Raw genomic sequence first — 17,678 nt, forward strand, 5'->3', positions numbered from 1 at the left:
GCAAGTTAGGTTGTGGTTAACTAGTTTCCCCATGGGAAAGGCCTTGTTAAGAAGAACAGAGTGTTCTGGTGCATTTCAAAATAAGTGCCCCCACCACTGCCCCCAGAAGCAGCAGGAGATTTTTCTTCTGTGTTTACTGTGGATAGCTGGTTGATTTCCTGGAGGTAAATCTTACGATATTGTGGGGTTCCTCTATGACTCTTTTAGCTCTCAGACTTGTCCACGCGGAGCCTCCAGCAACTCACCAACATCAGTTCAGATTTTGCTTCCTCAGCACTGGTTCCCGCTGCCGTTTCTGCCCGGAGTCTCTGCTCTGGTAAACTGCAGCTCTCTGGTCTCACTGTCCCTGTCTGCAGTCTTGGGGGCAGCAGTTTGTCCGCTGCCCTCCCCTCTACAGATCCAAGGACAGTGGTTAGTTTTTCAATCAGTTCTGCTCTTTACTTGTTGTGAGGTCAGGTGACGACGTCACAGCTCCTTACATGCAGAATAAGAAACTAGAAGTCCCCTAGTTTTCGTTTTTTAATAGTGTTTATTTTGACTTTAAAAGTAGAGACTGTGAACTATAGAAAATTAGAAATACAGACAAGGGAAGGTACAAAAATAAAAATGTAATATTCCTATCATCCAGACCTGATCTTTTTTAATACCTTAGTATATATACTTCCTGTTTTTCTCAATTGATACATGCCTTTCATATACATCTTTATCTCATCTAATTCTCAAACCACATTTAAATTTCTCTAATTCTCCCCAAAGGAGCATCACGCTAATTTGTCAGCCCAGGCCTACACAGAGCAAGTAGGCATTCTGTCACTAAGGTCTCTTTTCTAGAATACTAGCAGTTGAAGAACCTGGGACAGTAGACCAGCTACCTCAGTGACTGTGCCTGCCAGTATCATGCCCGCAAAACAGTCTGAGCACTGATGTCTCCCAAGGAGCAGGTGGTGAGGCAATAAGAGAGTTGGTGCAGCATCTGGAAAGCTGCCCTGGTGAGGAGGGTGAGTAAATTGGTATGGCGGATCTCTCCCCACAGAAAATTTTCTGAGAACGTGGAGAGCCATTAAATGAGGACTAAAAATCTCTCAAGTGGAAGGAAACTTAACAAATATTGTCATCAGCCTCCTCCACATTTTGCTTTTATACTCAGTCAATGACATTCTACTGGTAGCTGGACCCACACAGAACTGACCTCTCCCTTTGACTAAAATTATCATCTACTTCAGCAACAGTAATGCCATATGATGGTCTTACCCTTGGAAATAGCCAGGTGTAGCAGTTAACTTTCTGTGTTGAGTGAGGATACCTCTATGTTAATAGACATCTAACTCAAGTTCAAATTCAGTTGTGTCTGAGAGAGAAGTACTAGATCACATGGGAAATTACATACAACATTAAAAACATGCTCCTTGACAACCTCCAGGTGCAGGTTTGGGTACTGGCTGCAAGTGCCTGGGGAGCACAGTGAACCCACCACACAGAACTAGGAGGCTGGATCACTGAGCTGGGCGGCTGTGATGTGCAGGGAGCTGTGCTTGGTAGTTCCATCCAGAGTTGCTGTGTACCGTCCACTTGACTTTATGCTGTCACTGTAAATCATGATTATCAGGGGAGCAAGACCTCTCCCACTGTCCTGTTTGTACCACCTTAAGTTACCAAAGGGGCTCACTGCATAATTGCATTGAAATGTGCAGTTCTCTCCCTCCAGGACGATCAGGGATGGAGGACTCTGTTCCACTTGGTTTTTGCCACTCACCCCTAATCAAAAACAAGGAGATATCTGAGAGTAGATCACCCATTTTTAATGCTTTCTAATTTGCATCCCTTCCTCCTCTCCAAAATGAATCCCAGGTGAACCATAAAATGGCCCCATAATCTTCCCTCCTCCTATCCCAATGCAATACAGCTTTGCCAAACACCTTTAAAGTATTCCCTGCACTTCCTATGTCAACCTGGCTAAGACTCTTCATTAACTTACAACAAAAATGAAGCCACAAAACCATCAGGGAGGTTCTCACATGCTTCTCCATTCTTCTGCACTGGGCTGTCCCCCAAAACTGACTAGTCTATTCAACATCTTTTATTTTTATACATTTACAAAGGGACTCTCGGAAAATATACTTAGCCAATCAGAGACTACATGCCTAATCAGTCAAAGACTGGATTTTGTTACTTTATATTCAATCATACCCAAAAGTAGGGCCAATGCAAACACTGCCATCTTGGGGTCAGAGCTACAGTTGCTCAAAACCTCTGATTAGGCTTCATGCTGGCTTTCCTCCTCAGTATTTTCAATGTAATACAGAATATAAGCCCCTATAAGCTTCTGTAAGCACAGTAGTTTAGTAGACAAAACATGTTTGAAAACCCCAGTATGAATACTGACTGTATTGGATAGGAGAGCAAAGCCTCAGCTTTCTCATCTGAAAATAAGAGTAGTAACACTTACCTGACTATTTTTGAAAGATTTAAAAGACGTGATGCAGGCCATCACCAAGACGGCAGATGAGGAAGCCCTAGATCTCTTTCCTACATAGACATGGATTTAACAATGATATTAGTACCAAAATACCTGGAAGAGAAATTAAGAATCCAGCTAAAAGTAAAAGCACTCAAGGAAGCACAAACTGAGAACAGTCACATTTACAGGGGTAAGAAGAGTAGTTTCACTTTATCTGCATCACTCCATGGGCCAAATCAGGTTAGCTCAGTGCCAAGAAAATAGTCTATGCCCATGATTTCCCTCACTGGGGAGGGGAGTGATATTGCACCTAACCTCCAATCCTCTCAAGGCAACCTATGTGGGGCAGTTTTCTGTCTTACCTTGTACTTAGTATTGAATGACAGGCAGAGAGCAATTCCAAAGGGAAATGGAGGACGTCTCCTTTACTGCCAGTTCTGCTCTGTGAAATTGGAAGAGCAGGACTGAGGTTTTCCTCTGCAGGGGGAAAAGAAAGCGAATGTGGGGGAGGGGAAGGAACTGGCCTTATTCCTAGCATTTCAAAGTGCCCTCTGTAGAGCCGGTTTATATATCCCTGCATTCAGCACTGGAGTGATGAACGATCAGCAGAGCCTGGTCTCTTGCTGCAGTAAGGAACAAAGGAAAGGGAGGGTGTCATTGTACATCTAGCACTGCTCTGCAAGGTTGGGAATAAGTGCAGGACTGGTTTTCCCAATATTTCAAAGCACCCTCCGTGGAGTCAGTTTCTACTACATGTTGTATTTAGCACTGAATGACTGGCAGACCTTGCTTCCTGGGTCAGCTAACAGCAAAGAAAAAGAAATGGTGTGATATTACAGCTGGTACTGCTCTGCAAGGTGGGGAAAACACAGAACTGAGGTATTTCCTCCAAAAGAAAGGACTGGAAACCAAGGGTTCCTTGTCCAAGCTTACAGTGCACTCCCAAAGGGGCTGGTCTCTATCTTGCCTCATATTTAGCACTGCTGACCAATGAAAGTCTCTTCTAGACAAAACCAGACCATAAACATTGGAAGAGGTACCTGCTTATTCAAATACTCAGAGAACAATGCAAATCTACAAGGTGCATTAAAAAATCCAGAAAACATGATACAATCAAAGACAGGAAGTACATCTCCAGTAACCAACTGAAAGGGATGGAAATCTGTGAATTACCTTACAAAGAAGCTCAATGAGTTACAAAAGAACACAGATTGACAACTAAGCAAAATCAGGAAGACAACACATGAGCAAAGTGAGAAGTTCAACAGAGACACAGAAGACATAAAGGAACCAAACACAAGTACTGAAGCTGAAGAACACAATGCTGAACTGAAAAATTCATTAAAGGGGTTAAAATCAGACTTGATCAAGAGGAAGAAAGAATCAGTGAATTTGAAGAAAAGTCACTAGTCAGAGGAACAAAAGAAAAAAGAACAGAAAATAGTGAAGAAAGACTAAATGACTTATGGGACTTCATAACATCATAAGGGACTACTATGAACAATCATGTGCCAACAAATTGGATAACCTAGAAGAAACAGACAACTTCCTAGAAACATACAACCTATGAGGGCTGAATGATGAAGAAATCAATATTTCAGTAATCAAAAACCTCCAGAAAAGAAAAACCCAAGACCAGATGTCTTCACTGGTAAATTCCACTGAATATTTGAAGAAGAATTACCACCAATCTTTATCAAACTCTTGCCAAAAATTGAAGAGGAGGGAACACTTCCAAACTCATTTTAAGAGACCCACATTATCCTGACAACAAAACCAAATAAAGACACCACAGCAAAAGAAAATTACAGGCCAACAACTCTGATGCATATAGATGCAAAAATCTTTGACAAAATAACATTCAAACTGAAATCCAAAGCATATTAAAGGGACCTTACACTATGCTCAAGTGGGATTTATCCCTAGGGTGCAAGGGTGGTTCAAAATACATAAATCAATAAATGTATGTGATATATACTACATTAACAAAATGAAGGATAAAAATCATATGATCATGCAGAAAAACACCTGACAAAACAAATCTTTCATGATAGAGACTATCAACAAATTAGGTATAGAGGGAAAGCACCTCAACATAATAAAGGCCATATATGACAAGCCCATGGATATCATCATGCTAAATGACAAAAAGCTGATGTTCTTTGTCTAATATTAGGAACAAGATAATGATGCTCCCTCTCGTCACTTCCATTCAACATCATACTGGAAGTCCTAGCCAGAAAAATTAGTGAAGAAAAACATCCAATTAGGAAAGTAGTAGTAAAATTGTATTTGCAGGAGAGGTGATCTTATACATAGAAAACCCAAAAGACTCCACAAAAAATCTGTTTGAACTAATGAATGAATTCCTTAAATTTGCAGCATGCAAATCAAGATACAAGGAATCACTTGTGTTTCTATGCACCAATAGTGGAAGCCAGTTATGCTCACCACTATACCACCAACACTATACACTGCTAATGAACTATTAGAAAAAAGAAATTAATAAAACAATCTCATTTAAACTAGCATTGAAATACTTAGGATACATTTAACCAAGGATGTGAAAGATCTGTGTACTGAAAAGTATATCACATTAATGAAAGAAATTAAAGAAGACACAAGCAAATGGAAAGGTATCCCATGTTCTTGGAATGGAAAAATTAATATTGTTAAAATATCCCTACTACCCAACACAATCTACTGATTTAGTGCAATCCCTATCAAAATCCCAATGACATTTTTCACAGAAATAGAAAAAAAATCCTAAAATTCATATGGAATCACAAAAGACCCCAAATAACCAAAGTAATCTTGAGCAAGAAGAACAAAGTTGGAAGCATTTCACCTCCTAATTTCAAAATATACTACAAAACTATCATAATCAAAACAGTATGGTACTGGCATAAAAACAGACAGATGTATGGACCAATGGAACAGAATAGAGTGCAGAAATCAATCTACATATTTATGGTCAACTGATCTTTGAACAGTGGGGAAAGGATAGTTCCCATTTCCAATGGAGAAAAGATAGCCTCTTCAATAAATGGTGTTGAGAAAACTAGATATCCACATACATAAGAATGAAACTCAAATCTTATCTCACACCTTGTACTAAAACCAACTCAAAATGGATTAAACACTTAAAAGTAAGACCTGAAATTGTGAAAGTAACAGAAGAAAACACAAGAAAAAACCTTCTTGACATTGGTTTGAGCAATAATTTTTTGAATATGACACAAAAGGCACAGGCAACAAAAGCAAGAGTAAACAAGTGGGATTGAATCAAACTAAAAAGCATCTGAATTTACAAGTTAAATGTGATATTTGTTTTTCCCTTTCTGACTTACTTCACTCTGTATGACAGACTCTAGGTCTATCCACATCTCTACAAATGACCCAATTTCATTCCCTCGTATGGCTGAGTAATATTCCATTGTATATATGTATCACATCTTCTTTATCCATTCATCTCTCCATGGACACTTAGGTTGTTTCCATGCCCTGGCTAGTAAATAGTGCTGCAATGAACATTGGGGTACATGTGTCATTTTGAATTATGATTTTTCTCAGGCTATATGCACAGTAGTGGGATTGCTGGGTCATATGGTATATGTGGTATCTACAAAAATGTACAGATGAACCTATTTCCAGGACAGGAATAGAGATACAGACATGGAGAACAGACATGTGGACATGGTGGGAAAGGGTAGGGATAAATTGGGACATAAATACACTACCACTTGTAAAACAGATAGTTAGTGGGAACCTACAATATAGCTCAAGGAGCTCAGCTCAGGGCTCTGTGATGACTACATGGGCAGGAATGGGGGAGGGGGGATGGAAGGGAGGTCCATGACAGAAGTGATATGTGTATACATATAGCTGATTCACTTCCTTGTACATCAGAAACTAACCCAACATTGTAAAGCAATTATACTCCAATAGAAATTAATTAATTGATCAAATTTTTAAAAAATGAAAAGCATCTGCATAGCAAAGGAAATGACCTACTGAGTCAAGAGACAACGCACAGGAACTTCCCTGGTGGTGCAGGGAAGAATCCACCTGCCAATGCAGGGGACACAGGTTCAATCCTTGGGCCGGGAAGATCCCACATGCTGCGGAGCAACTGAGCCCGTGCGCCACAACTACTGAGCCTGTGCTCTAGAGCCTGCCAGCCACAACTGTTGAGCCCATGTGCCCCAACTACTGAAACCCGCATGCCTAGAGCCTGTGCTCTGCAACGAGAAGCCACCACAGTAAGAAGCCTGCACACCACAACGAAGAGTAGCCCCCACTCACCACAACTAGAGAAAGCCTGTGTGCAGCAACAAAGACCCAATGCAGGCAATAAAAAAATAAATATTTTTTAAAAAAACACATCATGTATACTTTAAAAATAGACAATTTTTATTTGTCAACTGTACATTAATATATCTGGAAAAAATTTTTAAACAAAAGAGATGATGCAAATAAAGGCCCTATGGGAGTAAATAGTTTGAACTTAGTTCTCAAGCAAAATATAAGCTCCTTAGTATAGGGATTTTTATCTGTTCTATTCTCTACTACAGTTTCTAGAATAGGACCTGCCAAGAAATAGGCACATAACAGATTTTTATTGAGTGAAATACTGGTAATTTTTTGTTCTGGCATTAATAGCAGTATTTTCTATTATTCATTTGTAATTCAACAATTGTATAGGCCTACTGTTTGTCAGATATGTATTGAGGATAAGAAAAGTGTCTGCTCTCATGGAAATACAATCAAATAGGAGAAGAGGTAGACTATTTGAGCACAGATGCTGGTAAGTGCTAAGTTTAGAAGCTTGTGAAAATTCTCTTCTTATTGCTTCCGATTCTTCAGTGAAACAGGAAGCCTGTGAACAGTTGAGAGTGTGGATATATGAGGATTTATTCCAAGTTTGAGATATAGTGCACAAAGAGGTTGCAAGCAAAAGAATGGAAAAAGATATATCTTACAAACATTTACCCAAAAAATGCTAATATATTATACCCAAGTAAAAAAAAAGAAAAAACTAGGTTTTCAGAATAGGATTATTAGAAATAAAGGAGGTTTGATCTTTTTTTTTTTATGTTTCCACTTTGCTAAGCTTGATACCAGATACTTGGTCAAACATTAGTTCAGAAGCTGCTGTGAAGGTACTTTTTAGATGAGATTAGCATTTAAATCAGCAGACTTTGAGTAAAGTAGATTACACTCCACAATGTGAATGGGCTCCATCCAATTAGTTGATGGTCTGAAGAGAAAAATATGAAGGTCCTGGAGGCAGGAGGAATTTTGCCTCCAGACCACCTTCACATGGAACCACAAGATGAGCTGTTCCCTGGGTCTCTAGCCTGCCTGCCTGCCCTGCAGAATTTGGACTTGCCAGTCCCTACAATCACCTGAGCCAATTTCTACAATCTCTGTCTCTGTCTCTCTCCACACACACACACACACACACACACACACACACACACACATTCTATTGATCCTATTGGTTCTATTTCTCTGGAGAAACTGACTAATATAGAGAGTTTTTTAAATTCATAAAGCAAGTTCATAACCAAAAAAATCACAGTCTCGAATTTTGTATGTACCTAAATAATATAGATTGATTGTTTGTAGGTTTTACATACATTTGTGAACATTATATTTTTATTTCATAGTAAAATAAATTTTAAGTGTTGATGGCTCAAAGAAATGGTTGATCCCTCAGAAACTCTTACTTCAGAGAAGGATGAAAACAGAATCAGTCCTGCAAAATCAAGAGCAAAAGAGCTGAGAGAAGACAGGAGAGGAGAAAGGGAGAGGGAGCAGGAGAGGAAGAGGGAGAAAGAGAGAACCTTAGACAACAGAACTGTCCATACCTGTTCTGCTCAAATTAGGGGCAAGATGTTTGAAATATAATCAATTTTCAACAACACCCTCAAGAGAGGCAATGATAGTTACTACAGTGGATTTTCACAAACTTCATCAAAAAGATATGTAGCAACAGAAAAACATTCAAAAATATCCTCAAAAGCAATAACAGGGTTCAAAACACTGAGGTAGCGGCAGATGTCAAGACATTTCAAGTAGATGGGATTCTTCCAAATTCTAAATCCAAGTCCTCATTATTTAAATTCTCCTCTTCAAGAAGAAGACAGATGATACAAAATTGATCTTGTTCTCCATTGTTGGTTGTCTACTTCCCATCCTTGTGTGGACTAATTGTGAGCACTTTGTCAGCTACTCTGTCTGGGTCCTCTCAGTCCAAACCAACTGACAGAGCTGGGAACACAGGCAGATGGTTTCCAATGCCTGAGGTGACACCTCACACACATCTTGTGAAGCAATGGAGTAGGTCTCTCTCTCCCTCCTTCTCCAACGGCATCTCTTCCAGTCACATCATTTTCTCTGTATTTATTTCTAATATGGGCTTGGGCTCACTGGATATATATTCTTTACATATTCAGTAAGCTATTGGCATAAAGCACTGCTAATAGTAAAGTATAAACATCGGATAGAAAAGAATGCTTAGGTTGAAAATCTTAAAAGGGAAAAATGAAAGCAATAGGAAAAAAGACAAATATAACATTTAAAATCAATCAAGAAAAATGAGTCATTCAAAATGTTGAGCCTGGGTAGCTACCTCAAAATAAACAAACAAAAATTAAGAAAAATAGAAAGCCTTAAACCTTAACCTCACTACATACATACACACACACACACACACACACACAAATTTAGATTAAAGATTTAAAGACAAAACTAATCTGAGAGAAACTAAAGAAAATATGAGATAAAATTTTTATCATTTTAGAGTGCTACAGAGCTTTAACATGAATTATAACTCAGAATCCATAAAAGAAATTTTTCAAAAATTTACTACATACTATTTTTAAAATTCTACATGGCAAACAAACAAGACCATAAACAAAGTCAAAATGATTATATTAAACGTTTTTAAGAAACACATATATATGACAGTCTTATGACAACTTTCTTAACATAGAGAATGTTCTTTAAAATCTATATGTAAATGACTATAACACAGTAGGAAATGAGAAGATATATGAAGGGACAATTTATACAAAAACATAAAAATGACTTTTAAATGAAATGAAGCTCCATCTTATTCATAAATTTTTAATTATTAACTTTTTTTAAAGAAAAAGATGAACTGATAAACAAAAGTCCCAAATCTTAATAATACACAAGATTTGGGGAAAATAGGTATTCTGCCTAATCATGACTATTGGTGGTAAAACTTATCTAGAAGAAAAATTAGTTGACTCATATAGACTAAGATGATGTTCCTTTCTTGAATAATATTTTATTTCCCTGAAGTGAATAGTTAATTATTATAAGTTTTTAATTATTTTGGCTTTCTTACTTATTTGTGCTGTTGCTCAATTCATCAATGGCTAACTTTCAATTATCTGCTGGGTTTGGGAAGTGACCACTGCTTTTTATACAAGCAAGCACTGGTAGAGAACATGGGTAGTCTGCTGCTTATATATTTTCAGTCCTCCTATTTTTAATCTTAACTCCATGAATGCCTTCAAATCACACAAACACACACACACACGCACACACACACAGCACCATCCACTCTAATTATTCAAGTGTAATTGATGTTTCTGGTTTCTAAACCCTTCCACAGGGGTACAGCACACATCCAGGTGCTTCTTGTTTCTTCTTAAACTGGCCCCAAGTCTCCCTGTTTATGTGACTTTACCTTGAAATTACTTCAGCCCTGGACGGGGAACTATTGGTGTCAGACTCTTTTTTCAAATTCACTAATGAAGAGTTGGGTGTGGGGAATATTCACTTCTTGTGCTTACGCTCTAGCCGTTTGTACGAGTTTTGTATCGACCAGAGACTGAGGGACAAACCGCCAGACTGTGTCACAGAGTAGAAAAAACAGACACACTCAGCATCCAGGCCCCCTGCTGCTGCTCAGAGTTTGTGCTCAGCTCCCATCACTGTGTCACTCAGAGCACAGTAGTACACAGCCGAGTCTGACTCCTGGACGGAGGCTTTCTCCAAATGGAAGGATTTTGATTCTCTGTGGTATGTGGCTTCAAAGCCTTTGTGGATTCCCTTCTCCTTGTCCTTCAAGGCTTTCAGGAGGAGCTATGGACCTTCTCTGAGATATTGAACATACCAGGAAAGAAAAACATACCATAGCCAGTAGTTGAATAAGTGCAATTCATGGTCAGCTCCTTCTGGAAGAGTCACTTGGCCGCCCATCTGGGTTACTGAGTCTCCACGGGTTTGTCCTGGGGCAAGATAAAAGAGTTCTCTATCACCTTGGGCATAAAGCTCTCAGATAAAATTATGATTAAAGGTTTTGTTGACATTACAGAAGAAAGAACCCAAATGTTTAGAGGCATTTTGCTTACCAAGCACTAAGAGTATCACCGTCACTAAGCCTGCAGAAGAGCTCATCTCTAGAGTGTCTCCTGAATAATGTTCTTGATGCTTAACATGAAGAAATGTTGAAGTCACCATGAAGTGATAACCCTAAGCCTAGCTTCACACAGCAAATGTGTCTGTGCTAGGAAACAGTGCCTGATGGACAGGCACTGAAATGGGATGCATGTTTCCTGGTCTCCTCCCCAAGTCAGAAAAATGTTATCCTTGACTATATTCATGAGGCACATGTCAGTCTGCAGGAGGCACTTGGAAATCTGATTAACAGCTGTCATAACTTCTCAAGTCAGGTCTGTTTTGTTCTTAGGACACTCCCTGACATGGAAGTTTTTTAACAGAGCATCCCATGTATTTCTGGAGCTGAGAAGACATCATTTTTCTTAAGTACTTTAACATAGTACTTTATATTCTCCTGTATCCATTGTGGGCCAGCCTATAATCCACTGAATGTCAGAAAAGAGTTTGAGGTTGATTACAGAGGAAGTAATAAGAAGCCAAGTCAGTCCTGAGTAAATCTCTGTATTTCAGCATTGTACCAATTTACAGAACAATGGTGACTGACATTTCTTACATGCTCACTAAATATTTGCTATGCCAAACAAAAATAATGAATCAAGGATCTTTGATTATGGAATCACTGCTACTTGAAATATATTCTTTTGGTCCTAAAATAATATCATTTGTAAGAAATGCAATAATCTTTTTAATAAGATCTTTTCAGGGGAAAAAGTCATACTATTTTATCAATAGTCAAATAATCCTGAATTTCAGAATCATTAAAATGTGAAAACAAAAGAAATATCATAATTGAAGTTATCAGATCCTTATAGAATGATCTGATATCAGTGTCTTATTCTCCCACTATTTCCTTGACTCCAAGATCAGAGGGGTGGCCTATGTGAATCAGACAAGCATCAATCCTATATACTTAGTCGATACCTAGCCCCAAGCATACTTTCTATTCCGTCTGCCATATTTTGTTGCCAAACTTTAATCAAATAATTTTCCCCAGTGTTGGGAACCCCGAAGATGTGGATGTGTGTCAAAAGCCTGGGGCATGAGTTAGGACTCTCTTCTTTTCCAGCTTTTCGAGTTGTTAAAGACACAGCTAACAATAGTTGATAATAGAATTAACGTGTGAAAGACTTAAAATTACAGATTCTGGACCCACCAACAACTTCATGAATCACTTTTTCAGAATTCAAACCCACAAATTTGTAATATTTGACAGCTCCCCAGGAGGTTTCATTGCAGCCAGTCTGATATCTGTTTACAAGGTTTCTTTTGGGATAACTGTCCAAGATCGAGGTGGTTGTCAAAGATCAGGGAGCAGTTTGGGAAAATGTCCCCATGACTATATAACTTTTTAAAAATTGCTCTTTTTCTATGAAGTACCAGCAGCAAAAACAAGTGCTTCTTTAGCTCCCTTTTTATGACCATTTATTTTATAAAACAAAACCACTGAGGGTTATCAGGATAAAGTTCTAGAGAAGGATGCATCTTCAGTAAAGCCCTGTAACCATGGATCCCTAGACACATAGATGGAAGCTTAGCTCAGTGTGTTTCCAGGAGTTCAGTCTTCTCGGATTCAGATCAAGGAGCTTCATGAGTCCAGAGTCAGCATGTGAGTCCAGATTTAAATAATAAAATCAGGCTTGAATACGGCTTGGATTCACGTATCCCTTCCTTTTCCTCCACCTTCCAAATCACATTGTCAGAACCTGCCTCAAAAATATGTTAGAAAGAAATCCTGGAAAATAAGTTACAAACTTCTATTCTGATATATAGAGAGAATGCAAAATATTGTAGGTTGGAATGATGCAGGTTTGAAAATAAATGTATAACACATGGATACAGATAGCTGTTATCTATACTTTAAAAACAAACACAGTTTAAGGCCAGTGAGCACATAGAAGAGAAATACTTTGCATTTGGGTCACTAAAGAAGGCTTGCACAACATTGAAGAAAGATATTTGTTATATTTTGATTTTAATGGCTTTATTAATGCACAATTTTCATAAAAATAAATTGCACCTACCTAAACAATTTAATGAGATTTGACATATGTATATGCTTGTGAAACCATCACCACAATCGAGATAATGAACAATGCATCACCCCAAAAGTTTCCTCTTGTCTCTTTTTAATCCTCTCAGCTCTCTCTTCACCTCCTACTCCCATTTTCATGCAAAATTTCTCCCATGAATTAGTTTCCATATTTTGAATTTTATAGAAATGGTATGATATGTGCCTTTGATAGCTCCTATCACTCAGCATAATTATTTTGCTTCCATGATTATAATAATCATGTTTCATTCCTTTGTCTTGCTGAGTGGTATCCTATTACATAGCTATAAAACAATTTGTTTATCTATTCACCTGTTGATGTACATTTAGGTTAGTCCCAGTTGGGGCTGTTACAAATAAAGCTGCTACAAACATGTGTGAATAAGATTTTTTATAGACATGCTTTCATTTCTCTTGGGTCAATGTCTGGAGGTGGAATGACTGGAGCTTATGGTAGGTGTATATTTGAACTTGTTTAACTTTCTTACTTTTTCTAGTAGCTTTTTTGTACATTCCCTTAGATTTTATACTCAGATATGCTGTCTGTGAATGAAGGTAGTTTCACTTCTGCCTTTTCAAACTGTATGTATTTCGTTTCTTTCTGATGCCTTATTTCGCTGGCTAGAACCCCTAGTACAACATTAAGTACAAGTGGTAAGGGTCAAAAGTCTTCCCTTATTCCTGAAATTGGAGGAAAAGCATTCAGTCTTTTACCATCAAGTATGATATTTGATGTAGGTTTTTTGTAAAGGAACTTTATTAAGTTGAGGAATTCCCTTAAGGCCTAATTTGCTGGTGGTTTTTAATCAGGAGTACACACTGAATTTCGTCAAATGGTTTTTCTGCACCTATAGGTAGAACTTACCCTCATTAATTAATCATCTGCTACTTGTCAATCTCTATGGATGCATTATTGATAAATTGTCACAACAAAATATTAAAGAAGATATCACTTTTATTTTACAAATAATGAAACAAATCTCACAAGTGTCTAGAAACTGAATGGCAGAGCTAATAGTTTTGAACACAGATCTGTCTAATACCAAAAATCCGTCCCCATTTTTTCCACTATAGATTCTTTTCAGAGAAAATTGAAAGAGAGATAGAGGGTGGCAAAATTACTTCTCAAATCTTTGAAATATTTTAAGACAGTCTTTGAACAGGTTCCTTACTTATGCAAATAGAACTAATAAAATAATTAAATAATTGCAGATTTGGCCCTTTCACCAAAAGAGGAAAGAAACATATAAAGGATACTCAAGCTGCAGTTTAGGAGCTGACCACCAGGTAGTGCCTTGACCATTCCCTTCAGACTATTTAGTAGGCACCTGAGGAGCAAAGCACCATACCAAGGGTGACAAACACGTCTGGGTTCAGGTGAACCGCTAGAATACTGAAACCTTCATGGCTGCTGATCACTCTGTTTCTCTCTTCCTTGTAACTGGCTTGTAATAAAGCAGTCCGGAGAATACTTTTCCAGATTAACCAGTATAAGTGTTTCTCAAAAATTTAAAAATAGTATTGCCATGTAATCCTGCAATTCTCTTTCTGATCGTATACTCAAAAAATTTAAAAGAATTTGGATATATACCCCAAATATTGAGATATTTATATACATCCTTGTTTCTATCAAAAAGCAACCGTAATGTCCATCAGCAGATGAATGGATAGACAAAATGTGATGTATATCTACAATGGACTATTATTCAGCCTTAAAAAGGTAAAAAAATTCTACAACATGGGTGAAATTCGAGGACATTATTATAAATGAAATGTCACAAAATGATCAATATTTTATAATTTGACTTGTACGAGGTATCTAAAGTGGTCAAACCTACAGAAAGAGAAAGCAGAGTGGTAGTGGCCAGGGGCAGGAGGAACAAGGGAATGAGGAGTTACTCTTTAATGAGTATCAATTTTCAGTTTTTCAAGATGAGAAGAGTACTGGAGATGGATGGTGGTGCTTGTTGAACAACAATGTAAAGGTACTTAGTATCACCAGATTGAACACTTAAAATTGTTAAATAGCAAAAATGCAGGCTAAAATGATAAAAATTTAATTTAAAAGAATTTAAGGAATTCATTTCAAGATTTCTACTTTACACATCTGCTTCCAGATACAAATATAAGAGGGGGTTACAGGATCGCTTATCAATCATCCATTACCATTCAAATATTGAGGCCCTGAGAAAATGAGGTTAGAGGTGGAAGGAGGAAATTGGAGAGAAGGAGTATTTGGGATTGTGTAACACCGATTGGAAAAGAGGGCCTGGTGGTGTGCAAAATGTGCCACATGATAGCAAAAATGCTTTTGAAGGAGTGGTGCAGCGAAGGGCGAGAGCAGAGAAAGAAGCTAATTCCTACTCTGCTCTTTCACAACATCCTCTAAGAGGCACAAATTATTCATCCTTTTGTGGATAAGCTGATGGGAGGCAGTTAAACCTATATTATGGAAATTGAGCTCTTTCATGCCTGAGTTGTTAATAAGAAGGATAAAGTATTAGCACAAAGTTTGTGACGTATTAGGCACCTTAGAAAGTAAATGAGAGTACATTAATTCAGCTAAAAAACCTAAAATAAACTAATTCATTAAATGGTGTAAAACAGCGTGATATTCAAAAAGAGGAAAACCACAGAGAGACTTCACCAAATTCCACATTCAAAATAATGTCGGTAATATATATGCAATAAATATTTATTAAATACATTGATCTGAAAAACCAACAATTCATACATATTTTTACTGATTTTTGAGTCACACATTTCTGAATTTCCTTAGTCAATTCTTCTAGCTCCATTCAATTACCAAATGGCAAAGATTTTATGTGGTTATTTTTTGTCTTCAACAAGCAATTTAAACCCAAATATTCAGGGATAAGAATGTTTTTGATGAATGAGAGCTCTGGACATGGTCTATGAACTTAGAGAAATATTTTCTTAGTATGAGTGTTTTCCCTCTAACCCTACACCTGGGCTGCCACAGCCCAGACCACTTCCTGCCTGTGAAGGTGATTCCCTGCCCTGGTCCCTACAGCAGGTGGATGTATCTAGCAGAGCCCTGGGTTTTCGAACACCTCCCTCTAACACGCCCCTCACTGTGGGCTCCCTCAGGGCACAGAAATACACTGCAGAGTCCTCCAGCTGTGAAGCTGAGATGACAAGTTGGATGGAGTTGTTTGCCTTCTGGAAATTCAAAGTATATCGACCGTCGGTGGCCTTTTGCTGGTTATAAGAGTCCTGACGAATGAGAAAAATCATTGCCCCACTGCTGGGCTGCTTGTACCAGAAGAGACTATAACTTGGATCACTTGTGTCATATGTGCAGTCCAGGGTCACAGCCTCCTTCTCCTGCGCAAACCTTGCTGGTTGGTCTTGAGTTACCTTCTGGGCAACACTAGATCCTATAGAAAAAACAAACAAACATAGAAGTAAAGGTTTAGGAATAAGTGGTATGGAATAAAGAAATTCTTTTTTTTTTTTCCTGAGTAGAGAGAACTGTGTTTATTTAACCACTTAAAATGCATATATAGGAAACTTCTCTATTTAGGAGCTGGTGGCTTGCACTCAGCATTGCACAGATAAAAATATATGACTTTCAACACAAATCTAAATACCTTCACGTCTGAAAAATCAGAATTCTCTACACAAGTTTTAAGCTGACAGAATTCAACTTCTGAGTTTTCATATATAGCTTTAACTTGTATTAAACACATGTTGATTTACAACGTGGACTGAAGAGTAAGGGGCTGTTAAGGCCATTTTCTCATTGTGAAACACTGCAAAATATGTACATAAGTACAATCTAATATAGACAAAGTTTTGAAAAGTTATTTTCTTGCCTTAATGTAACTGAGCATCTGAACAGGAGTGGAGACAGCCTGTCCCAGCACCAAGAAGCCATGCCACCGTGACATGAGCCCAGCCTTTGCACCCAGCAGGGTTGCTGCTGAGGTGGGCAGGGCGTGGGCCGGGCCTGGGCCAGACTAAAGGGCGGGCGCCTCGCTGGCCTCTCTATTCCATTCCCACATTCATCACACGGACCAGAGTCAACAACCATTTCCAGAAAAAGTCGAGCCCCTGGGCCAGTAGCTGCGGTATGTACACCGAGGGCAGAAGGGCAGCCCTTCAGGGACCCTACTGCTCACCTCTGGTGCCTGCTGTGCCCAGAGTGGTCCCTATCATAGCGATGGCCTGTCTGCTCCTAAGACCAAGAATGGTCCCGTCATTGGTCTCTATAGTAATGACTTTTTTCTTGTATTTTCCAGAACTATCTGCCCACTCCCAGCTACCCTTCCTTCCTAGGGTACCCATAAGACTGCCTGTTCCCCTGGTCCTTAGGTCATAGAGGAGGCACCATCCCACAGGGGCCATCCTTACCTAGCCACACTGAAGCCACGACTACCTTCAGAAGACTGGAGAGAAGCATGTTTGAGGTCTTCCACCAGATGGAAGATATCTTCTTCAATTTCAAGACTGCAAGCTGAGGCGAGCCTGACAGGGTGAGGGAAGAATTGCTGGGCTGTGCTGCTGCTGCCCCACAACAGGAAACAGAGGTTTCCTCGTGTAGCAAGTTGAAGTGGCTCATGTCAACTTCTCTGTGGAGTAGGTGAGTGTCACTCAACCCTAACTTCCTTTTCCATTAACCAGCTCTTCAACTGATAGCAATTACATCTGAAAATAAACACGAGGTAAATTTGATATTTCAAGGAAGACCGATGACCCCACCAA

At 38.6% G+C, this 17,678-nt stretch overlaps 1 gene segment (V, D, J or C); it reads right to left on the reverse strand.

Moving 5' to 3' along the window:
- Positions 1-203: 203 nt before the first annotated feature.
- LOC130844631 (T-cell receptor alpha chain V region CTL-F3-like) lies at positions 204-17,376 on the reverse strand. The segment is given in 4 exon segments: positions 204-391; positions 1,654-1,755; positions 15,983-16,351; positions 17,328-17,376. Coding segments are annotated over 4 exon segments (708 nt in total).
- Positions 17,377-17,678: the final 302 nt, after the last annotated feature.

The sequence above is a fragment of the Hippopotamus amphibius genome, chromosome 2, assembly GCF_030028045.1.
Source record: "Hippopotamus amphibius kiboko isolate mHipAmp2 chromosome 2, mHipAmp2.hap2, whole genome shotgun sequence".
Lineage (NCBI taxonomy): Eukaryota > Metazoa > Chordata > Mammalia > Artiodactyla > Hippopotamidae > Hippopotamus > Hippopotamus amphibius.